The 25,977-nt window shown below is 36.8% G+C and overlaps 4 protein-coding genes across 4 annotated transcripts; 2 read left to right on the top strand and 2 right to left on the bottom strand.

Annotated features, from left to right (window-relative positions):
- Nucleotides 1-1,674: 1,674 nt before the first annotated feature.
- Nucleotides 1,675-4,656, top strand: Cbr-nucb-1 (the record flags this gene model as incomplete). The annotated part of the gene is made up of 9 exons (XM_045239343.1): nt 1,675-1,785; nt 1,827-1,898; nt 1,949-2,056; nt 2,104-2,220; nt 2,264-2,593; nt 3,795-4,164; nt 4,302-4,381; nt 4,428-4,520; nt 4,573-4,656. The coding sequence occupies 9 exons, from the start codon at nt 1,675-1,677 to the stop codon at nt 4,654-4,656; spliced, it is 1,365 nt and encodes a 454-aa protein (XP_045096141.1).
- Nucleotides 4,657-5,189: 533 nt separating this feature from the next.
- On the bottom strand, nt 5,190-9,304 carry Cbr-sex-1 (the record flags this gene model as incomplete). The annotated part of the gene is made up of 8 exons (XM_045239342.1): nt 5,190-5,276; nt 5,328-5,461; nt 5,511-6,045; nt 6,096-6,307; nt 6,365-6,506; nt 7,859-8,022; nt 8,778-8,979; nt 9,131-9,304. 8 exons carry the CDS (start codon nt 9,302-9,304, stop codon nt 5,190-5,192), a joined length of 1,650 nt encoding a protein of 549 aa, XP_045096140.1.
- Nucleotides 9,305-16,488: 7,184 nt separating this feature from the next.
- CBG17179 lies at nt 16,489-18,384 on the top strand (the record flags this gene model as incomplete). Its single annotated transcript, XM_045239341.1, has 3 exons — nt 16,489-16,603; nt 18,091-18,233; nt 18,280-18,384. The coding sequence occupies 3 exons, from the start codon at nt 16,489-16,491 to the stop codon at nt 18,382-18,384; spliced, it is 363 nt and encodes a 120-aa protein (XP_045096139.1).
- Nucleotides 18,385-19,362: 978 nt separating this feature from the next.
- Nucleotides 19,363-22,752, bottom strand: CBG17180 (the record flags this gene model as incomplete). Its single annotated transcript, XM_045239340.1, has 5 exons — nt 19,363-19,613; nt 19,661-19,960; nt 20,212-20,624; nt 22,023-22,215; nt 22,584-22,752. The coding sequence occupies 5 exons, from the start codon at nt 22,750-22,752 to the stop codon at nt 19,363-19,365; spliced, it is 1,326 nt and encodes a 441-aa protein (XP_045096138.1).
- Between the last annotated feature and the right edge of the window lie 3,225 nt (nt 22,753-25,977).

The following is a 25,977-nucleotide window of genomic DNA, read 5'->3' as shown; positions in this document are numbered from 1 at the left end:
CAGAAATGTTTTCGATTTTCAATTTTCGATTTCTCGGCACCTGATGAAATTTATCTCTAAAAATTGTGTAACACTTTTCTAAGGAAAATTTTTTGAAGATTGATCAAAACTCAACTTTCAAAAGGTAGGCCACCTTGTTTAAATGGCCCAGATAACATACCGGGTGAATATCATGATACTTTTGAGTGATTTACAATGGTAGCCTAAAAAGCTTAACTTGCAAAAGTAGGGCCACCATGATGTTTGGTATAGAAACTACAGCTGTTCGATGTTATGCCACTTCTGGACCATCAACTAAGGTGGTCTAGAAAAATCATGTTGGGAAAGTTAGGCCACTCTATTCTTCACATAAAACTAGTGTGTTTGAAAGTAAGATTTTTCAAAACAAAAGTACACACCGTAAACACTCTAATAGAAGGCCGCCCTATACTTGCACCTTGAGCCAATGTATCTCGGTTCCTCTAACAAATATCAAGTAGTGCTGACAAAATTTTCACTGACAAAATTTTTATTATAGTGTTGCAAACATTTTATCAGTTGATTACGTTTTGATATTTTTTTCAGGACCGAGATAAATTGGCTCAAACTGCAAGTATAGGGCTGCCTTCTATCAGAGTAATCATGGTATTTTCGGGCGTTTCAGCAGTGTTTTGGTCCTATCACAAAACCTATTACTGACCAAAAACTGTCACAAAAAACTGTAACACCTATTTACCAGTACACTAACTTACAATAAAAGGGAACTAAACGCAAGTCAAACACCTCAAAACATTGCACCACACACAAACATTCTCTTCTTTTTTGCATCTGATAAGAACACTCATGTGACTCGGGAATGAAACATGATTATATCTTGAGGGGGCCCTATGATATCTCGGTGATGGAAAAGAATTAAAATAGATCACTGGTGAGGTATTATATGTCGGTTTAGTATTCAATTGGCATAACATCTAAGACGACATATGCATATTTTTTCAAACATAAACAAGAGTGATGTTTGACGATGAAGCTGTCAGAGAGAATGGAGTTTGTACTTGTGTTCTTAGGCTAAAAATAAAGTTCCAATGATAGAGAACACTGAATTATACAATATATTACGTTTTCAACACTGAAACAAGCAAAAAAAACTGAAACAAAAGAACATTGGAAGACTGAAACTATTGCTATCAGCATTTTTTTGACAGGTAATGTGAAGTTATATATTTGAAACAAAACATTTTTGCTGTTTCATCATTATCCCTTTTTTTCTCTCCGTTTTCCCTAAACTCTTCTACTATTTGCTGACCCATTCAGTTTTCCCAAAGAGTTATCATCATCGTCATCTTCTTCTTCCCGAGACCGAACATCTAGGAGGGGAGGTTGCTAATGCTTAGTCGTTGTGTTCGGTGATGTGTGCCGAGTGGTGTGTGTGTATAATGAGAGGAGGGTACCAGACAGAAAAGAAACCCACTACGACACTCCGCGCGCATTGTTTAGCAGTGTCGATTTACGGGAGAGGTGACGTGTCCATTGCTTTATATGGTTTCATGCAAGTTATCACTGATAATTAGGTCATTTCGCCGAATTTTTCAATTCTAATTTTTTTTCTGATTTTTTTCTGGTTTTTTAGAATCACTTTAACACGATTTCTGATCAAACTTTTGCTAAAAATCGATAAGTTGAGATTTTCAGGAGATGATTAAGCCTCTATTTATACTTGGGGTGTTCCTTATCAATGGAATTGTGTGTCCTCCACCTATGAGACAACAGGCGGAGCAAGCACAAGCACACGACAATTCTACTCCGGTGAGTTTTAATGTTTTTATTTAAATATTTTGTTTTTTTAGCAACCAGGCGCACAGACACAAGAAGGAGCGCCTGTGGAAATCGAAAAGAACGAATATGATGGACGCCATCCAGTAAGATTCATTTTTAAAGAAAAACGACAATTAACACATCTATTTTTCAGAGTTATCAATTTGCCTACACCAAATATTTGGAAGAGGTTGTCAAGATTCTGGAGACGGACCCAAAGTTCAATGAGAGACTGAAGAACATGAATGAGGAGGATATCAAGGTAATCGAGAAATTTTTGAAAAGAAAAATACATTTTAAAGATTTTAGGCGGGAAAAATCGCTGACCACATCGACGATCTCCCACAAGAAGTGTTCGACAAGCTACACAGAGCTAAATTTGAGGAGATTGAGAGATTAAGAAAGCAGATTGAGGAGCAGATTAAGGTAAACCGCCCAGATTTTCAAGCCAACTGTTCAATATTTTCAGGCCGACGGTGGAGCCCATAACGTGCAGATGCCTGATCATCTTGACGTTCAAGAGCTAGAGAAATTCCACAAGGAGGATTTGAGAAAGCTGATTCAGAAGACAGTGGCCGATATGAACAAGATGGATGATCAGAGAAAGGAAGACTTCAAGCAGTACGAGATGAAGAAGCAAGCGGAGGAGGATCACAAGTTGGCTCAAATGAGTCCAGAGGAGCGAGAGAAGGCAAAACGCGAACATGAGGAAGCTGAGAAGCGGCACAATGACCACGAGAAGCTGAAACATCCGGGAAGCAAGGATCAACTACAAGAAGTTTGGGAGGAAACTGATCATGTAAGGATGATAGGGGAGGGATTAGCCTGGGCGGTGGTGGATCAAGAAACAAAGAAATGTTATTTGTATGAGAACATTGAAAGAAAAACATCGGTATTAGAATTTAAAGCTTGGGATAAAAATGTCTTCAGTTCGGATAAAGCAATATTAATCACGGGAATTTTTGACCAAATGGATTTGCATTTCGGAAAAAAGGTTTTTTTTGAGATTTTCAAAAAACCGAAAAAGTGGAAAATTGGAACAAATGCAGCTGTGCCCTATATGACCCAGGTTAATTGGGGTTATCCTCGAGTGACTTTGTGAAAAGTGTTTCTCAAGAAATTCGAAATTCATAGAAAAAATGTTTTGACAGAAAACCTTCAATTTTGAAAGACGTTGTTTAGTTAGCTACAGTGCCGGTCAAACAGATATACAAAAGTATTTTTCAATTGATGGCTGGTTATTTTGACCGTTTGCAGGAGTCTGGAGCTCGACTGTCAAAGTTTCGACCATTTATAAAACTTTAAGATCTAGATTGAAAACTTTGCAATCAAAGAATTTTTCAAAATTTCTTGTTTTCCAGCTATTTGCTGATTTCTGAAAGATGTCTGTTTTTTTTTACGTTTTTTGTTCTCAAACGGGTCAAAAACTAAGTGTCTTCCAGAAAGCAAATAGCTGAGAAACTAGGAACATTCCAAAAATTCTGTTAGTGCAAAGTTTTTGATCTAGATCTGTTTTACACCCTCCAACATTTTCAAAGTGATTGGAAACTAGACAGCCGAACTCTAGACTCCAGAAAACGGTCGAAAAGATACAAAATCAACTAAAAATTACGTTTTTGGTATGCCTCATTGACAGGGGCTGTACATGATTTTTTATATCTGTTCATTTAAAAAAAAATACCAAACTCATAGGATTTCATGAGGTCTTCGGAACAACTTTTTTTTTGATAAAAAAGTAGCAATATTGAAACAAATACAGCTGTATTTAGGTCAACTGAGGGCGACTTTGTTTGACGAATTTTGTCTTGACAAATTTGGGTTTTTTTTAGATTTTGTGAAGTCTAAACTCAATTATTACATGACATCATTTTATCGAAAAACGCTTGAAAGTATCGATTCAAAAAATTTCGAAAATGAATGTTATTTTTAAATTTCCAGTCAATACAAAAAGACTTCTTTCTAACTGAATATATTTCTCAAAAATATGCACTTTATTTCAGCTCGAAAAAGACCAATACGACCCAAAAACCTTCTTCGCTCTTCACGATCTCAACGGAGATGGTTTCTGGAATGACTTTGAGCTAGAGTCACTTTTCCAACTGGAGCTCGAAAAGATGTACAACGAAACCAACCCAGATGATGATATGAAGGAGCGCGCTGAGGAAATGTACCGTATGCGAGAACATGTCATGAAGCAAATCGATGTGAATCAAGATCGTATGATTTCGATGCAAGAATTTTTGAATGATGCCGACTCGCAGAATGCAAACCCACCTAAGCAGGAAGAGGCGTGGGAGGACCTCGGACAGAAAAAGGTGTACACTGATGAGGAGCTTCAGAAATTTGAGAAAGAGTATGCAGCTCAACAAGGTAAGGGGGTTTAGAAGGCATTTCTGTCATTTCTTCGCTAACAAACCTTTCTTTAAGTTCCTGACTAACTTTCGCTTGCCTGAACATTTCCGTTTTCTGACTAAATGCCTTACTTAGATTCTTTATTATTTAACTAGGATGGGGAGAACATGCGTATGATTCACAACAAGTTGCTTCAGAACAACTCCATCCACAAGCCGCCCAACAACCACCGCAGGTGAGTCATTACATTGTATAATAATTACAAAATGAGTGATTTGCAGCAACAGGTCCACCCAGCTCAGCCCATCCAACCAGTCAACGCACACGCTCCACCACCACTACCTGTCCACAATGCGCAACCACCTGTGCAACAGGTAGAGCAAACCCTAATATTAAAAATTGTGTAACAACTGTTTTTTGTTACAGCAACAACCACCTCAACAGAACTTGCCACCGGTACACCACGAGCCAATCCAAGACCACACCAAGGATCCAACATATGGAATTTAAAAACTAGCTAATATATTGGTTGAGATATACCAATCCCGGGTTGTCTCTTAAAACCTCACCGAATTTTTCTTTCTGTCCATATTTTGTCATGGCCATGTCTTGTCTGTTATGTCAGTAAATTACTGTTGATTCTAAAAAGAAAACGTTAAACTGTGCATATTATGAAATGAAGGCATTTTTGAGATATTATAAGCAAGCATATGAAACATTTTAGAATTTTTAGATTTCAGAAAACCAGTTGAATAGAACTACAAAGCTAAATAGATAAGATAGAAGAGAGAAAAAGAGAAGTTTGGAGCCATAGTAGTGAATTTGTAAAAAAAAATAATGCTGGATTATATTGGAGTTTACGCGCAAGAGAAGTACTGACACAGTCATACAAGGGAGATAAGACAACGGGGAAGCGGGAAAAATATGAAACATGTTAAATTTTTTAATTAAAGCAAGAGAGAAAGGGAGAGAGTTGGAATCAATCAACGGAATGGATATATCGGAAAAATATGGAGATATATTTTGAAATTTGTTTCGCAATCCTAAATCTCAGGTTTTGGAACAACCATCAATTGCTCCTGTTGGTCACCAGAAGCCATTCTGCAGTCTTGTGGCACAACATATTGGTTCTGAAAATTGAGACACTTCAGAAGATGTTCCACCAAATTTCTAATCTTTACCTCCTGGTTATAGTAGACTGGAGATTGTTGTGGACGCTCATTCAATCTGAAGACTTCAAGGAAAAGAGCAGGAAGGCTCAACGATTCTTTGTGATCTCGAAGAAATTTGACAAAGGCTTCATCGAGCATGTTATCTGCAAAATTTTCAGGTTAAACTCAAATTCAAGGTCTGTAATAACTCACTAATTCCGTTCAAGGCGGGAACGAGTTTGTGGAAATTGAAAACAATGTCATATCCATTCGGATGGCTGCATAGCTTCTTGTGCATCATGTTTTGGAAGAATTGGATGAGTTGTGCGAGCCCTGGGGGACCCTTGTTCTGCACGTCCTGTCTATAATCCAGACCGGCTGGTTGAACCAAGACGAGAGCAGCCAGGATCGCCATATCAGCGTCAGAGACTCCGATGTTGCGGCAGTAAACCGCAAATTGAATCATCTCGTCGGCTAGGCATCCAAAAAGCAGACGAAGAGTTGGCACATTGGTAACGCGACCATCATGCATAACCATTCCTTCTTCTGACAAGGACCGGAAGATTCTACAGAGGTAGATTCCAAAAATGTTCTTCTTAAGAAGCGCAGCCTTGTCATCACCGGAGACAAATTCCGTGCGTGGAATGTCGCGCACAAAGTAGATGGCATTTTGAACCTCCATTTCGATATTATGACCAAACACTTTCCAGGCGTTGAGTCGGTTTGTGTCGTGGTCTGGTCCAAGAGCCTGAAAATTTGAGAGTTGCAGATGACGGACAAATTTAGATAGGAGCTTACCAAGTTGAACGGCTTTCTCATCATCGTCGCCACTTTTTGTGACGTATAGTTGCAAGTTTTCAAATGGAGATCAATAATACGATCAGCGCAAATGATGTGGTCATCCGGCTCCACATTGACAGTGGATGATACTGTTCTATCAGAAGTTGGCGGTTTGTTTCTCTTGGTTTGACGAACTGCTGGAAAAAAGAATTGAGTTGATATCTGGATAGCTATAAATTATCTCTTGTGTAAACGTGTCAGCTGTTTTGCCCCATCCCTAAACTCACAATCTTTCGACATCCCGGCGTCAAGACACTTTTTGAATCGACAGTACTGACATCGGTTGCGGCTGTCACGGCGGATTTCGCAGAATTGCTGTTTCAAACACCGGTAATCAATCTTTCGCTGTATGCTCCGACGGAAGAATCCCTAAAAAATTCGTGGTAAAACATGTGTGTGGGGCTCAGAAGAAGGCAAGAGTACGGGAAGCCGACAAGGAATAAACTGCCTTTGTTTCGAGTCGTTTTTTTGCGGAGAGAAATTCGGTGTTTTATGTTGTTTTTTTTTTTGAAATGGGACTACAAAATTGGGATGGGGGAGTTGAGTCGACGAATTTCAATTTGAATAGGAGGAAGTTTAAAATAGAGACATCGTGAACTTGGGTATTCAGGGAGATACAGTAGTCATGAGTTGGGAAAGTTGCACATACAGTACCGGTCCATTATATATGGAAAAACCTATATTTTCAGTTCATTTTTGGTCATTTTAACTATTTTTAGAAGTTTGGAACTCGATTATCGTGTTTCCGATCAATTAAAAATAATTTTGAAATGTGTGAAACTGACGTAGATAGGAAAGTTTGCATTCGCAGAATTTTCGAAAATTTTCAGCTTTTCAGCTATCTGACGATTTTCGAAATAAACCTGTTTTTTCAAGTTGTCAGTACAAAAACGGGACAAAAGAGGTGTTTTTCAGAAATCGGCAAATAGCTCAACATTTTAGAATTTTAACAAAATTCTGTAAAAGACAATTTTTCAATTAGGTCTGTTTTACACCCTCTAAAGTTTTTAAAGTGTTTGAAAGCACCCACGCTCCAGAATCTTGAAAGTTGTCAAAATGAACGATAATCAAAGGAAAAATACGTTTTTGTGTATCTTATTGATCGGTTCTGTACATCATGAACTTCGGTATTCAGGGATATACAGTCATATGCTGGGGATGTTGCTCAAAAGATGAGCACGTTGCCGTTCAAATCAAGAATCTAGGTTACCAAGTTATGTACTGGCGAAAAATTGAGGTTTTTTAAGTGATTCAGGTTATGGTGATAACATAGTTTGACTAGAAAAACTACCCCAGTTGCAAGCTTGCCTCCAAGAGATGATAATAAAATCATCATGACCACAAAACTCGAAATGTCAATATCCCCCTATTACCATAGTCAACTCTTCCCTACACCATACTGTAATCCTCCCTACCTCAGTCATTTTTCTCCTTCCCTCTCTCTCTCTCCCATCAACCCATGAATTATTAACCGTCATTATATCTCACTGTATGTTTGCTAAGGCTCTCTCACTCTCCCTCTTCTCCTATTCCATCATCATTCATGTTAGTACGCCTCCAAACATTCACACAATAGACAAGTGGGTCCCCACCACCTAATGCATAGCAACACACATTGCGCAACAGTGCTCTTTCTCCTACACATCGTAAATATAGGGGTTCCATACAAGAACAAGAAGGATTTACCACCTGAGGTTTCCAATAAATTCCATTATGCTCACCTTGCATCCTTCGCATGATGTCACTCCATAATGGTAACCACTGGCTTTGTCACCACAGATGCGGCAGTAGGTGGTCACTTTGGTGATATGGTGGTGTCGAGGATTGACAACAACAGGTCCGCTGCTGATAGACTCTGGGGACAGAGACGAGTTGGAGAGGGACGCTGAAAATGTGGTTCTGAATTTATGAAAGTTCTCCACTCCTCGATTCAAGTATCACTGGCACTCTTCTCCCCGTGTTTGCCCAATGCTATCAGAAAATGACGTCATTCTATTTGCCTACAGTTCTCGATGGTCCCCTTTTTCTCTCTGTTAATCCACACGTCATATGGTCGTCGTATTCTGGCACGTCTTCTTCTTCTCTCCACCACCCTCTGCTTCTTTTATTACAATACCTGCTGGCAGGCCTCCCGCCTTCTCCTCTTTCCACTCTTCGGCATTCTTTTACGATCCAAACCATACATCAAATGCGAAGAGAAGGGGGATTCAACGGACCTCTCTAAAGAATGACGGAATGCGGAGATTATTGCGCAATCGTCGTCAAAGCCGCCTTAAGATGTGTACTACGTGGATGGAGATTTCGTTGTTAGAATAAAAAAGATAAATGTGCACTGTGTTTTTCTTTGGGTTTTACACTTTTAGTCTTACGTAACACCTCTCACGACGAGGAGATTTGATGGGGGCTCTCAAAAATCTCTATCTCATCAATTAAACGCAACGATGAGATGGTGTGAGAGTGGAGTGTGTGACAAAAAAAGTTTTCTGCAACATTTTTGAGACACATGTTCTTGGATTGAAAAAATGCTGTGACACTTGTCACCACACACCTTGATGCAATGATATCGAAAAGAGAGCGTCTTATCTAGGAAAGAGCACCGGATAAGATAGAAATAGATCTCTTTTCTTCCCCTATTCTTACCACTTGTCGCCGGCGAGCTCACACTTGCTCTGGATTCAAAGAACTGCTGCTGCTGATGATGATGTTGAGCGTTGTAGCCGTTGACGTTGTTGAAGAAGCGTCCGTTTGGTGCTCCCGAATCTACGTAATTTGCAGTCTGGGCCCGTGCAGATGATCCAGTTGAGATTCGATACTCTGACGGGAATTCTTCCTTGATGTATGGCTGAAAAGATTTCAATTCGATTTATCTATAAGATTATAATTCCAGCCACGTTTTTTGTTTTCAGAAATCCATCAAAAATTTATTCTTAGAGAGAAGCGACGACATTAGGACTTATAAGAGATTTAGAATTAATTCAATGACGCTCACTAACCATGTTGTTCTGACTGTGCGTCGTCGTCCACTGAGCATTCGACGTGTGTGGCTGCTGATCCGATTGTGGCATTCCTTTGTTAGTGGGGCTGTAGTATGCTGGAGTTGATGTGCAAATGGATAAAGGCGTGTCGGTACCACCCATCGTTGGGTACTCCATACACTCGTAGCTCATCTGAAGAATCAAACTAGATACGAGAATTGAAAAATAGGTGCTAAGTAAGAAGGTGAGAAACAATATAGCAGTTGAGTGATGATAGGTAATGGTGGTCAATGATGATGGTCAATTAAAAACAAGGAACACTTTTTGGTAGACCGGAAAACTGTTTTGGAATTTAATGAGATGTTCAGATTAGACAGCAAAACCGAAATTATGATGTAAAGCTAGAAGATGGGCGGCCCTAGCATTAGATGGTATCTGTGTGGAGAGCGAGGTGGGGAGGAAGGATGAGAAGGCGGAGCTCTAGTAAAAAGGGGAGGGAACAAGTGGAGGGAAAAAAAGAGAGATTGAAGACAGCGAGCAATTTGAAAAAAATTGGGGAAGATGGTAAAAAGAAAAAAGAGAAACGAATGAGTTTCTAGATGGATGTATGGAAAAATTTTTTCCACAAAATATGTTTTTGGAAAAAAAAATGAAAAACTATTTCAAAATTTGAAAATTGTTCATTTGGTGCAACTAACACTTACAGAAGAAACTCTAGAACTTTTCCTCTGAGATTCATCATCAACAATTACTGAAGAAAAGCAGAAGGTGAAAATGATGGTTGGAGGAGAATACACATACATACAGATTAGGATTTTGATTGCGCTCTCACCACGAGAAACATGACGCAAGTGAGCAATTACGCCTGTTGCGTGTATGCAGCTACAGTAAGATAGAAATCAGGCAAATAAAGAATAGAAGACGACGGAAGGAACGGCAGCCTAGTGCTAGTTTTGAGATGGTGGTCCAGTGGTGCTTGGTCCACTCGAGCAGAGGTACTTCAAACAACATTATGTGTTAAGGTGTGAAATAACACCTCTTTGGTAATTGGAGTGTGGGTAAGGAATGGTGAAAAGACTCCAGGTGTAGTGGGAGTAAGGAGTTTTGGAAATTTTACATTACATGACTAGGTGCAATAAGTCTAAAGGTATGCTAGGAATAAAAGAGTGTCTAGATTTTCGAAAAATTTAATTTTAATTTCATTAAATTTTTTTCAGCTAACCAACTATTTCATTTTCTGCGAATTATAATGATGATTTTATGTATCTTATTTTTTACTTAAAGAAAAAAATCTAATTTTGAAAGTTACCCACTCAAAAAATTGAGAATTGCCGTAAAATAGAATGCCGCCACACCGTCTACTTTGAGCCAACTTATCTCGCTTTTTTTGAGCGATATCAAAAAAAAAATAGTCAACTGATAAAGTTAACATTACAATAACAAAAATGTTTCATGAGTTGACTAATTTTTAATATCTTTCACAGGAAGCGAGATATATCAGCTCAAAGTTAAAAGCTGGAGAGGATCACTATAACAGAGCGTTTACGGTAACTCTTATTTTGAATATTTCCCCTGTGACTATACTATCATACAAGAAAGATTAGGAAAAACTACTATGAAAATCTACAGTAGACTTTACAGTATCTACAGAAAACAACATGGAAATAATATGATATCAAAGAAAATATGGTATACGTTTGAAATGATGAAATGGTATACAAAAAGTATGAAGTGGTATGAAATATAATTTCTCAGTCCCGAAAATGAGGGGTTCTGATCATTGAAATAAATAAGGAAGAGAATACAATACTGTCTCCTTATGAGACAGATCACAACTATTTAGAGGTAGATCAAATATAAAACTCCTGAAAATATGCATAGAATGTAATAGTGCACGTCCGACAGATGGCATCAAGATTTTTTGAAAAATTAAAACACCAAAAATACAGTAATCCACGTCTTAATTGAACTGAAAAAAGCTCATACTAGAAAACAGGACGACATGAGGCGGAAACGTTAATGAGAGAATTCTGCAATAAGAAAAAACGAGATCTACTAAAAAATTGAGCCTAGGCAAGCAATAAAACCGGAAAATGATACCAGATGGCTATTTGAAACCGTTTTAGTGGTCCGGCCAACCGATCCTTACGGTTGGACAAGTCTGCTAGGTTGTCTGTCATTTACAAGAGGAATTACGCCGTAAAAAATAATTTTAAGAACGCTTGCCGGTTCTCTCAACGTCATAAATCATTACCTGCCCTATAGATAGTTTTAAAAGACCACCATCACGACGGAATTCCTCTCCAAAACATTAATACCCATATAGCTACAGTACACCTCATGTCCTTTTTCGATTTCAACACCACAGCTGATAAAGTTCAACCATTCTAGGCCGTAGGACACAATTGGCTGTTTTAATGGAACCCATCTGTCGCGTTGCACTTTTAAGATTATCATTCTGAGGAATCCCAATAAAATCGCAAAGAAAAGAAATTCTCTTCTCATCCGATCTGATCTATCCTTTTCATTTACACAGGTTTTTTTCTCGGCAAGAAAAGATTTCAACAGCTGTTGAGAGGTTTTGATAGAGTCTAATAGATTCATGGATCAAAAAAGTAAATCGACGCTAAGAAAACAATAAAAAAGGATCGTTTTATGGAAGAGAACGCTAACGTTCAAATGATAAGATTTAAGTGATAAGATATTAGAAAAATCGTAAAAACCGAATTTTTTAACCGACGATCATACAGCGAGTGGAGTGAAAATGCAACATGACAACATAGTACCCAGTTTCTCACAACTTCGTATTGCAGACATTTATCATATTGACTTGGAAAAAAGGAACCGCTGTTGATTCTATGGACACTAGTTACGTAAAGAGTACAAACAAGACAACGACAAAGTTGCATGAATGTGGACCACGTGAACACAAGAAAAAAAAAGACAGTATCAGAAGAATACAATACCTCTCATAATATAAGTATTTTAATACATCTTCATGGAGGTTGAATGACACCTTTTGTGATTTTTATGATGTGGATAATAGGGGTTGCAACATCTGCAGGGGGTCTAAACAAGAGTCAAATGGCAGGGAAAAGAGGATTAGGGGAGATTGACAGTCGCCGTTGTAATTCTTTTCGAAGAATAATAAGGAGGCTGAAACAGAAACATTTACTGGGAAAAAAATCGTTGGAGTTTTTAGTGGACGTTTCAGTAGTGGAACTATTTGAAACTTTCAGTGATTCTCAAAAATGCTTTTTAATTAGAAAATCCCTGACATTTTCGGCTGTCAGTCATAGAAACACAACAATCTTGCTCATCAGAAAAAATTTAAAAATGACCAAACCGAATAAGTTTAGAGAGATACCGTACTTCTTCTCATAGTAGCCTACCTAAATTGTTAACTTTGAGCTCAATCATTTCAGTTCCTGTGAATGATTTTGAAATTTTTAAACTAATGAAATATTAGTGATGTTATGATAAATTATTTATCAGTTGATAAAATTTTGATTTCTTTTGCAAGAATTGAGATAATTAAGTTGACAATTTTGATGGGCATTTATCAGAGGAGAAGCGGTATATATCGAAAAAAATTATACTCAATTAAAACACAACAAAAATGTTCTTTTGTGTGGCTGTGAGCCATGAAATACAGTAACGTTGCTGGTTTGGCGAAAAAAATACGAATGACAAAAACAAAAAGCTTTCTGTCTTCTTCATATATTTGGCAGTTTTTAGAGCAGTTTAGCCAATATGGGTTACTGTAGATTTTATGATTACTTTAGATTGTAATCAGTTTTGATGACAAAATTATTATGAGATTTGCCAAAGGAAATATGTCATCAATAAGGATAACAAATTTCTTAGAGAAACTCACGTTGCAATTTTTTCCCAAGGTACTAAAATTTGTCAAAAAAACGTTTTTGTTTGTCGAAACATATTCAAAAATGCGCAAAAAAAGTTGAAAAAATGATGGTGGTTGGGGTTGAGAGGTGAAACTGACAAAACCTCTCAAATTCTGATGTGTTGGTGTGGAGAACAATCGGGCATGATTTTTTATATACGTCTCAACCGGTTTACATAGATTCGCTTAGTTTTAGCAGTTGTCTTTTTTTCATGGTTTTTTCTGCTTCTTGAAATCCTTATGGATAGAAGTGAGCAGCTCGCGATGGCCACATAAAATGACAAATGAGAATATGACGAATCCGTTTCTTCGAGAACTCTATACGATTTAAAAAAATGCGTTGAGTGACAGATCGAGTAATTCAGTGCAACGACGACACCACCACCCCGTCCATTAATCTAAACATTCAAGAATATGTAGTTCTTTGTGTGTGACCCCCCGAAAAATTCCATCACCATAACAAAACGGGGTGGAGAGGGATGGCAAGAAAAAAAAACAAGAAAGGATGTATGAGAAGAAAAGGGCGAACACGAAGAGGAGGAAAAGCGAAGACAACAAGAACAGAAAAAAAAATAAAATGAACGTGAGAATGGAAGAACCCATCCCTACAGCTTCTCCTTCCAACCCATTTTTCTTTGTTTCGTTTTTTAGTTGTGGTTCGAGAAGAGAAAATGTTTCATTTCATACAGCAGCCACATCTCAACAAATTTTACTCTTGACGCGTAATTCATAACTTACGCAACTTTATGGATTAAAGAGGGCGGTAACATGACAAAGAGCGGAAATCGTAGGGTGGTGGAATATCAAAGAGCAGACAAGACAATGCCGACAAATGGAGGGTCCTCCAAAAGAATACAGTTGCACCTGTTCAATGGGAGGAGTGTTACATTTTTTGTAAGTAAAACATACGAAAGAAAAAAAAAGAAAAATTCGAGAGTCAAGATTTTGGGGATGTGTCAAAATAATGGAAAATTTCATTTGATAATTGAGTAGCAGGGAAACAAAACCAGAATGAAGGCAAATTATCGCTAATCACGCTATCCGCAAATTTTCGACATTTGGTTTCATTCTGGATTAAAAGTTCTCTAACGAATTTAATGTTGAAATTCTTCGAACACAGCAATTTTCAGACAGTCAATTTCAGTTAGGAAGGATTCTTTGAAATTGATTTAAAAATTTGAACTGATTCTTCTCTTGAACAATACTCATATACCGTAAGTACTCAAATACGGCACCTCGTGTTCGCGCTTTGAGCACAATTATCTTGATTCCTGTGATTTGTACCAAAAATATGTCAACTGGCAAAATATTGGTGATATTATGATAAAATTTTGAAAGTTGATCACTTTGTGATATCTGTCACAGGAATCGAAATAATTGAGCTCAAAATTACGGCTTAGGTGAGCTTCTCTCAAAGGGAATACTGCGGATGTGAATCGTTGGGATTCAATTTTCTGATTCTTTGGACACCAGTCATTTTTAGAATATCAATTTCAGCTGTAAAGGTATTCTATCAAATTGATTGCAAGTTTTCCCGGAGTGTCTATGATTTCAATTTCTTGAACGAAACTCAGGTATCGTAAATACTCAAATACGACACCTTCTTTTGGCTCTTTGAGCTCAATTATCGCAATTTCCGTGACTAGTATTCAAAATTTGTCGACTGATGTCGGTGATATTAAGACAACTAGTTTACTAGTTGACACATTTTTCTTAACTCTTACAGAAATTAAGATAATTGAGGGCAAATGTTGACGGTTTTGGTGAGCTTGAGCCATTATCAGCAATTTTTAAGGTACCAATTTTAGTTATAAACGGGTCCTCTTATATCGATACACATTTTTTTCAGACAATCCGTAATGTCCATTTCTTGAACAGGACTCAGAGACAAGTCTGTACTTGCATTTTGAGATCAATTATATCAATTGCTATGTGAGTTAACAAAAATCTGTCAACTAATGACATATTTGTCATAATATCGCCAACAATTTAATCTATTAACACTTTTTTGATCGAACTCATATGAACCGATACAATTGAGCTCAAAGTACAAGTAGATGGTGCCACTCTAAGGTGCCAGATACAATGATCTCCTCACAGTCGAATTTTGTTGAAACCCTAAATTGGAAACTTTTATTTTTGTCAATATTTCAGAATTCCTCACAATTCTTTATAGTTAGGAAGTTTTGAAATTCAAAATACAATTTTTACCAGATTTCATCACATGCTCAACTGTACAACTATGATACATTTTGATCTTTTTTCCAGGATAAATGTTTTTCTGATTGCTCCTCGACCAGTTTACATTTCAAAATTCACAAAATTCTCATTTTTTATAATACAATAGAATTTCAAAATCAGTGATATAAATTCCACTCCTACTTTTCCTTATCGTTTCTTTTTTTTTAATCAAGGAAACTTGTAAGGTAATGCAAAACAAAAGAAAAAACTACGCATATAGTAGTTTATTGCTAATCGGAAAATAAATGAAAAAATTGATTTTTGGAGTCACGCTATCAGACGCAGTCCGACAAATCTAAACAATGGGTTTCACCATTTCTCTTTCCTAGTTTCTTCCTATTTTTAAAGTAAAATGGATTGCAACAATAAGAAAGTGTTACAACCGTTAACAGTTTTGTGTTCTTTGCCTAACAAAAGGTCAGAACATTTCCTCGTTTTTTTTGTTTCCCGTTGAAAAAACGCAGAATTGTGTCATTCTTTGTCACATCTTATCAGTATCAGAAAGTTTTGGAAAAAGTACAATTTCTTGAAATGAAGGTGATGAGTTGTTTTGGTGACGTGTTGAAATCATGTGTTTCATCTAAAAAGAAAAGGTGTTCGGAATTTTTGCGCTTCTTGGCAGAGGAGGTACGTTCGTTGAAAATTATTTTTTTTTCAAAGTACACGTTGGTCTTTCTCAACCCCTCTATTATTTTTGTAGCCAACACACAGCCATCCTGTGTGTTATTTTCCTTTCACTTACATTTTATTTATTTATTTTTATCTCGATCCCTCCCACCATTCCCCCTCCCAGCTTCCTTTCCATCTTCACTCTTCTGTTCTTCTATCTCCATAATACCTATAAATAAACCTCATTGCATAAATTTTTGCTCCCCCCGTGCAATGTGCTCCCACATCATCATCCGTTTTTCTCTCTGTCAGAGAGCACATGAAGAGAAAAAACTGAAAAAAAAATTCGCGAGCTGCATAAGAAAACCGACGAAGTAAAACATCTTTGAGCGGGAAATTAGCTGAAATTAGTGCATGAAAAATGGTGCTAGTTGTCTTTCTTTTAACGCCTCAGACTCGTTTTTGAAACTAGTCATTGTTTTCGCACATTTTCCTTCGGATTTCTCACTTTTTCACATGCGTCCAATTAGGAGAACTTTTGACCTATATCTTAGTGTTAAGGCTTCAAAAAATGTTGTAAAGTTAAATATTTGAATGTAGAAAATGAATTTTCCTGTTTCAGATGGCTCGGTCAATGTTCCCGTTTGATGATACCTATCGAGTCACTTTTAATGGATCACTGTTACCATCTCAGAGCGTTTCTGGAGAAATCATGCCAGTCCACTTCTCGGATACTGGTAAACCTTTCTTAATAACTTCATGGAATAATGTGGACTACTGTAATGACACTTTTGCCAGTTAAAAATTTCGAAAAACATATCTCAACAAACTGTCAGATCTCGAAGCTTATTTGTCCCAATAACCGTAAGAACTCTAAAAGAAACTCACCTCGTACTTTGAGCTCAATTATTACAATTTTCTTAAGAGATAACAACAATCTAGCAACTGAAAAAAATATCACAAATATTCTATCAGTTGACAACTTTTTGGTACTAGTCACAGGAATCGAGATGATTGAGCTTAAGGTGTAGATAACGTTCTGTTATATCATTCTCGATTGCAAAAATTAACAAGTGCCGCTCAACTAAAAGTGCTCAAGTAATCAGTAATTTAATTTTTGATTTTTTCGACTGTGACCAAGAAAAAACAGGGGTTCTTCTCAAAGTTTTGGCTCTTTATGATTTAACGGGGGTTTAAACAATTAACAGGGGTTTAAAATATTAACGGGGGTTCAAATTTTTGACGGGGGCTTAAAAAATTAACGGGGGTTATGAATATTTGAAGGGGTTTTGGGAATTAACGGGGGTTTAAATAATAAACGGGGGTTTTCAGAAGGTGTCAGAGTCATGGTTGGGAAAGTCCCCAAAATGTTCCAAAGTGCTACAGTTTCTTGTTTTTTGCTCATTTCAGTTGATCTATTCTTTTCTGAAATCTTTTTTTTTTTTTTTTTCATTTCTAAAGTTTTATGGCACTGTTTTAGAATTGCGGAACGAATGAAAATCACATTAAAAAATGGGTAGAAAAATTTTGACACTAGGAAACCTTCGTAGATTATAGGCTTAGGCTGAAACGCCATATTTCCTTCATCTAAGTCATTGGAAAATTAGTGGCAAGTTACATAACTCTGCTAGTTCTAACCTCGAATCCAAAATACAAATGTACCTTTCCCGGATCACTTGACTCGTCAACACCATTCAACCTCTCTAAAAGCAACTATTTGATCGCCCTTCCCTTTCTAAGTCTCCTGTAGCTGCTTCCAAGGTTAGATGATAGGCTTGGATAAAGTTTTTTTCGTTCCGTAATTCTAGAACAGTGCCATGAAACTTTAGAAATGAAAAAAGAAAAAAACAAGAAAATGATTTCAGAAAAGAATAAATAAACTGAAATGAGCAAAAAACAAGAAACTGTAGCACTTTGGAACATTTTGGGGACTTCCCCAAACATTATCCTGACACTTTTTGAAAACCCCCGTCTAATATTTAAACCCCCGTTAATTCTCAAAACCCTTTCAAATTTTCAAAACCCCCGTTTATTTTTCAAATTTTATTTAAACCCCCGTCAAAAATTTAAACCCCCGTTAAATCATAAAGAGCCAAAGTTTTCATATTATAAGTGTTTACAGGTTCCCCAAAATTTGTACTTCTTGATGCCCCACTAATTCCATTCTGGCGGAAGAAAGGTAAACGTCGTCCAAAGTTTTTCAACTATAATAACCTTATATCAGAAGCTCCTGAATCAACCACATCGACAGTCTCCACCGATCTCGCAATGTCTTCCCCGTCAACCGGAATTACTGACATTGATACAACGTCTCCAGAATCGGTAGATGCGAAAACGGACCAGATTAAGGTTTCATCAATACTCGAGGTATCTAAAGAACAAGATAACAACAAGATCATTTTGTGACGTTTAGATTACCAATAACAATAACAACAAGGAAGTTGACAAGGTGGTGCCAGAAATCGAGATGAAACATGATATTGTTGTCATTTTGCCACTCCGACCACATTCAGCATAATTAAATGGTGTCTATTGTATGTAAATGTGTTTGTATGCAATGAAAAAAAATTGATTCTGAGAATAAATAAATTCAAATAGTCTCTGAAATTCAAATCTGTAAAAAACTTCTAAACAAACAATTTCTACAAACTGTGATATTTTTTTAATCTATTAGAGATTAAAATATTTGTATTATGCAATTCAATCCAAATTTTTTGGGTGAGATTTCATCAGCATCGCAGCAGGTTAATCCCTCTTTGTTGCGCAAAAAATCGAATTGCTTTTTTTTCTCTCATTCAAATCAAAAATATTATCGAGGGGAAATCATTTATGGCGTTGCTATAAGAATTTTCGGGCGGCGCGCTGAATATCTTTTTATGGGTTTGGGGGGAAGAGAAGTACTTCGTATTCTATTTCCTCGAATGCTCTCTTTCTTCCGTGTATTAGGAAAAAACTAAAGTTTCCAAAAAAGAAACTGCATTTCAGATCGTTGATTGAAACTAAATGACATAAAAACAAAAAGCTTTGAAAATCGTTTTTTTGACAGATATATTGTGACTTCAGTACATTTTTTTGACAAAAAATTTAAATTAGAAGAAATTTTGTGAAAGTTCAGAAAATAATCAGAAGCGTGAAAAGCAATATAAAACTGGAAGAATATAATCATAACCAAAAAATCATGTTTACTCTTGACCCACCCAAACTGTTAATTTGAAGATCAATTATCTCAATTCCTGTAAAAGACATCAAAAAATGGTCAACTGAAAAATTTTTGAAATTTTATAGTTAACATTTTGTCAGTTGACAGTTTTTTATGTCTTTCACAGCAATTGAAATAATTGAGCTTAAATTTGACAGTTTTCTGGGTCTTCTATCAGAGGATTCACGTTACATTGAAAAGCATCCCATTAGAAAGGACTACAGGGAAAACTCAAAAAAAAATTGAGATGAAGAATTGGAGATTTATAACTATAGCAGAAAACTTGTGACAAAAATCTTAATCAAGAACAATTGGAACTCCAAAATCCTCATCATCGATGGCACGCTTATAGAAAATCCATTTATCAGTATCCTTGTCCTGCCCCTTCTCAGCTCTCTTGAAATCACGAGTCTCGTAGAACTTCTCTCTTCCGATTTCATCGAAATTGTATCGAATATCACTACATGCATATTTGACAGGATCACGTTCAAATTTTTTGTCTTTGTTGAGATAGTTTTTAAATCTTTTCATCAATTCCTTTGCGCTTCCTGCAACAAAAAACAATTTAGAAGTCGAATTTAGAATTTCATTTTACCGAAGATCTTCACACCAATACTGAACACTCTTGCTTCATAAAGACATGCAATGAATGGGGTCAATTGCTTCAAGATCCCACTGAGATCATTTGTTCCAATTGGGAACTCCACAAACACAGCTTTATTCCACAACTGAATAGTGGTAATATCCTCACGAATGTAAATGTAGAACTTGTGGAATGGGATCAATTTCCAGTTGAAAAGTTCCATGAATTTCAACATGATGTCTGGTTGCTTGTTGATCGGTGTGTTCACAAACATATCTGGGCGCTCTGGAATTTTAGGCTCACAGTACCGGTCTATAATAAATACGAAAACTTTTTTTTTAATTTTTTCAAAAAAAATTTTTTTTTTCAATCGATTTTGGAAATTTTGACCATTCTCTGAATTCTAGAGATGGCTGTCAAGCTTCCGGTCACTTTGAAAAAGTTAAAATTGGCGAAAAAGTTAAAATTGATGAAAAAGCAAAAATTGAGGGGAAAATACGTTTGTGTATTTCTCATTGTCCCGTACTGTAAGTTGAAGGAATTGAAAAAATTGAAAAACTCACTGTCTTGCAAGTAGCGTTCAATCTCATTTTTCCGATCCTCAAGGCGTATATTTATCCAACGAAAGGTCTCAACCCAAACTGGGTATGGGTATTGCACCGCCCAATTATTGATTGAATTGAAATAAACTGCATATTTGGATATATCATCGTTGGGGAACGCGTGGAGCATTGTTAGAAAAAATGGCCATGCAGGTTCTCTCTTCATTCGTCGAAACCTTTTCCGTTTGGTTTGAACAACTACCACATCAAGGGATTCTCCGCTTCTTTTTGAAAACGCCTTCACTCGACCATCCAATCTTTCCTCCTTGCATGCTCGACGTGGACGTCCAGTGTATTCCGAGTACACAATTTGATCACGTTTGGTGTTTCTAGCCTTTTTAACAGGTTTTACAGTCTTTTTGGGCCTGGCCATTCTGAAAATAACAAAAATAAAATATCGAGATGTGCTAAAGAAAAAGGAAAACAAAAGCAAGCGAAGTGCGAGCCGAGGACTCCGATAGTTCCAACAATCTGCGTCTCTTTGAAGCCATATAAATGTGGGGTTGTCGAGTGGCGCTGTTTTTTTTTCTGCCAATCGATGTTCTAGTGCGTGTTGGTTTCCCCTCCTGCACCTTCTGTGATGTTCTCACAGGAGATAGTGCCCGGAAAGATGAGAGGGCAAAGAAATGGGTTCATAAAAAAAAATAGAGACTGGAAAAATAAGAAAATAGAATTAAGGCTGATTGGTTGGCCTTATGAAGACATTAGGAGAAAAGAGAGGACACATCTTGATAAACCCATTTATGGAGAAGGAATGGAAATTTTAAAAGATTTAAAATTTAAAAAAAAATTAGAAGAAAAATATCTCGGAATTCGGAGATTACTTCTCGATAAGAAATAAAAGAACCAAGTGGCCTGGAACAACTGACACCCTTCACTTTTTTAAATAAGTTTTCAAGAACGATCGTGTTGACAATTTGAGCCCATATATCTCGGTTCCTGTGAGAAAAATAAAAAATGGTCAACTGATAAAATGTTAATTATATTATGACAAATATTTCGTCAGTTGACGACTTTTAGATATATCTTACAGGAATCGAGATAATTAATTGTGAAGCGGGAGTATAGCGGTCTCGTATAGAAAGGCTTTCTCACTGTGAACTTCAAGCCAATTTATCTCCATTTCTGTAAAATATACCGCGAAGTAGTCAACTGGCAAACTGTTTAACATAAAATCGTTAAAATTTTGTTTGTTGACCACTATTTGATTTCTATTACAGAAACCGAGATATATGAGCTCAAAGAGCAAGTATGTGATGGCCTTCTGTTAGAGACTTGATGGTAATTTTGTTTAATAGGAGAAGGTTTTATTCATTCACGGTTTGAAAAAAAACGGCTATCAAGTTTTTTTTTCTAGTCAAATTAAACCCTCTGACAACGTTTTTTTTTCCCAAATATGTGACAGCGCGAACTCTTCTCCTTATCATTTGTGCATTTTTTACGTATCAAAAATCATTATATAATTCGATTTGTTATTGATAACACTGACGAGTGTCTGTCTCCCATTCTGTAAAAAGAACAATTCATTTTCGAAAAAGTGGGTCAATCATGAATCAAGCGATTTATTAAGATTAAGCGATTAGATTTGATATTAAGCGATTTTTAACATTTATAAAGAAAATAGAGAAAATTTTGATTCACTGGAGTCAACGATTCGAGAAACATGGGAAAAATTGAACTACAATTTTTATTCCGGCACAATGGCAGGCCCACCAAAACTGCCATCTGTGATTTCACGATTCCAGAAAACCCATGAGTTGTCCCATCCACACCGACTACACTCTGCATTCTTGAAATCCCGCTTTTCATAGTATTCCTCTCTTTTCATCTCATCAAAATCGTAACGAACGTCAACGCATGGGTAACGAATCTCTAGATCTAATAGAACCACAAGATTCAAGTCATCGTGGATTCTTTCTTTGTAGTAGTGATGTTGTTCGCGTAGGCAGAATGGACGTGCTTCGTCTGAAACGAAAAAAAAAACTTTGACTGACACTCATCATTCTTCTCCTTACCGACTAATTTAACACCGATACTGAAAACTCGGGCTTCTTTAAAACATATAACAAATGGTAACACGTTTAGTTGAAATCCATGAAAATCATCACTTCCATGTGGTAAGTCCACAAAGACAGCCTTGTTCCAAAATTCGATTGTGGTAAGTTTTTTATAAACACAGATGTAGATCTTATTGAATGGAATTAGTTTCCAATTAAAACATTCCATGAGAAAGAACATTATATCTGGATGCGTGTTCAATGCCGTGTTGACAAACATGTCAGGGCGCTCTGCGATTTTCAACATTTTCAAGGAAAGTGTTTAAAATGACTCACTGTCTTGTAAATAGTCACAAAGCTCTTCTGTTTTATTCTTGAAAAACCAAACCATGAACCCTATGGTTTCAGATGGAATGAATTCATCCCAATCGACCACCCATCTAGAAGATATGTTCTGCTGAATGACGGCTTCTGCTATGTTCCTTTGTGGATGGAAGCTGAACATCCACGTGAGGAAAGCTGGCCATGCTGATATCCTTTTCAGTGGTTTGAAGTTTTCCGTCCAGCGCTAGAAACTACCTCTTCGACTCCGTCCACGGTTTTTTGTTTTTTCTCCGTTTTGATTGTTGCTCTCTTGGAAGATTTCCTAGCCTTTCTTCCTTTAGGCATTCTGAAAACGTGATAGTTTAATAGGAATCGTGGCAGAGAGATAGAAGGTAAACAAGAGTAACAACAGTAAAAGCAGGGCGAGCTGAGAACTCCAATACTTCGAGGCATCTGACCTGCGTCTCTCCGACGCCATTAAAATGTGGGTTGTAGAGTGGAGCGGGCTGTTTTTTTTTGTCAATCGATGGTTTAGTGCGAGTCGGTTTCCTTCGTGCCACGTTTCTCTGATGTTATGACAAGAGATAGTGATAGGGATGAGAGGACACAGAAATGGGGTTATGAAAAGTGGAATAAAGTCATGATAGAGAAAAAATTGTCATTGGTTGGCATAAAAATAAGAATTGCTGGAAAAGAGCGGAGAGAAACAAGAAAGCAGGATCCCGCGCTCTTGTTTAATTTCTTTATGTCATGAGCTTGGCAAATTTCTAAAAATTTCTTAGATTGAATATACTGTATTCTCTCTAATAGAAGCTGACCTTACACATGCAGTTTCGACGCAATTATCTCGGTTTTTGCCACAGAAGTAAAATAGTGATCAACTGATAAAATATACTCGGTTCCAATAAAAGATATGGTCAGATTTATTTTTTATTTCAAAACAGTTTCTAATGTATTGTTTAATGTAGAATCTGAATTTCATGTTTAATTTTATAAAATAATGGAAATTTTTTCAGGTCGGTCATTTTATACCTTAGAAGTTCATAAACATGCAATATATGAAAAATCACCCAGAAAAAACAAGTTTGAATTTTTCTGTACAGTGGATAATATGTAGTCCTGAAGTTGAGTTCTACAGAGAACGTGTCTTAAAATCATGTATATACCGTATTTCCTTTAATAGAAGACCACCAGAAGCGGCAAATTTGAGCTCAATTATCTCGATTCCAGTGAAAGATATCAAAAAACTTCCAACTGATAAAACATTGGTGATATTATAAAAAATATTTTATCAGTTTTCCATTTTTTTAATAGCTATCACAGAAATCGAGATAATTGAGCTCAAGGTTGACGTTTTGGATGAGATTCTATTAGAGGAAATATGATAGACATTTTCTGGTTTCACATCCACTCTCATCGTTGAAAATTACCTGTTTTCTCTGATCTAAGCTCACCTTATATGTTCTCTGTAAGCTCAATTATCTCGGTTGTTTTCAAACATATCAATATTTTGCCAACTGATAAAATATTGGTGAAATTATGTTAAGAAATTTATTAGTTATCAAATTTTTGATATCTTTTCTAGGAATCGAGATAATTGACCGTGAAGTTGACGGTTTGAGTGGGCTCATATTTGACAAAATACTGTAGATGTGAATTGTTTGACATTATTGAATCCTTTCAAGAATTTCAATTTCAAGTTTTCCACAGTTATTTTGATTCTCGTGAGGGATAACAAAACTCTGTCAACAGATAAAATGTTGGTAATATTATGATAAATAATTTATTAGTTGAAAACTTTTTGATAACTTTTGAAAAAACCGAGATAATTGAGCTCAAAGAGAGCGTGTGGGATGCCCTTCTAATAACACGAACCTTGTCCAGTATATATTCCCTTTGAGAAGCGATTATCCTCTACAGAATTGTAAATGCGGTCATTAAGTGGAATGCTACCGTTAGTACAACCCCTCCTAGACCTGTCTTCACCCCCACAATGCCCATATGAATACTTATTGATAAGAGACCAGCAAAATACTGTCATAAGAATCAAGTACTACTGCCATAAATACCAATATGTAAAGACAGCCCACCTGGTCTTGACTCCGCCCCCTCGAGGTTCCCTATAAATACCCCAGACACCTAGCATTAGTATTCATTACCTCTTCCCCAATATGCTTCCAAACAGCCTTCTGTGTGGCCGTCGGAAGTATATTATTTTCTGATTTTCCTGAGTATCATATTAACTATTATATCTTTCAACTTCTGAAATGTTCTAACCTATTCAACTTCCCTTCCTTTCTGGAAGACAAAGGTGCAGAAGAAAATAACGATGAGGAGCGAGTGGATGAAGAAGTGGCAGATCGACAAATTGCTATCACAGAGGATCTTTCATTTGAACCAGACAATCAACTGGGTGAAGAACAAGACGTCCAACCAGTTGACTACCAAGAAGCGGTTAAGCAGGGATTCGAAAAATGGTCAAACTGAATTCGACAATCCACAGGAGGCTCCAATCAATGAAGAACAAAATGGTTAAGTGGAGGAAGCTCGTCGCTGTACCAACCAGTTGTCCACCAAGAAGCGGTTGAACAGGAATTCGAAAAATGGTCAAACTGAATTCGACAATCCACAGGAGGCTCCAATCAATGAAGAACTACATGACCAAGTGGAGGAAGCTCGCCGCTGTACGTCAGAACAATCTCTTTTATAATTTTTCTATGATTCTGGAGTGTAAAAAAAATAAATTTGGTTTTCAGCAAAATTCTTAATTTTTAGACAACATTCGAACACAAAAAAAAGAGTTACCGTATTTGCACTATAATGCATTACTTGACGAAATTTTTGATATCTTTTATTGGAACCGAGTATATTTTATCAGTTGATCACTATTTTACTTCTGTGGCAAAAACCGAGATAATTGCGTCGAAACTGCATGTGTAAGGTCAGCTTCTATTAGAGAGAATACAGTATATTCAATCTAAGAAATTTTTAGAAATTTGCCAAGCTCATGACATAAAGAAATTAAACAAGAGCGCGGGATCCTGCTTTCTTGTTTCTCTCCGCTCTTTTCCAGCAATTCTTATTTTTATGCCAACCAATGACAATTTTTTCTCTATCATGACTTTATTCCACTTTTCATAACCCCATTTCTGTGTCCTCTCATCCCCTATCACTATCTCTTGTCATAACATCAGAGAAACGTGGCACGAAGGAAACCGACTCGCACTAAACCATCGATTGACAAAAAAAAACAGCCCGCTCCACTCTACAACCCACATTTTAATGGCGTCGGAGAGACGCAGGTCAGATGCCTCGAAGTATTGGAGTTCTCAGCTCGCCCTGCTTTTACTTTTGTTACTCTTGTTTACCTTCTATCTCTCTGCCACGATTCCTATTAAACTATCAC

Source organism: Caenorhabditis briggsae (assembly GCF_000004555.2).
Source record: "Caenorhabditis briggsae complete genome, chrX, whole genome shotgun sequence".
Taxonomy (NCBI): Eukaryota; Metazoa; Nematoda; class Chromadorea; order Rhabditida; family Rhabditidae; genus Caenorhabditis; species Caenorhabditis briggsae.
Note: the sequence above shows the minus strand (reverse complement) of the source record. Positions and strands in the feature narration are given on the sequence as shown.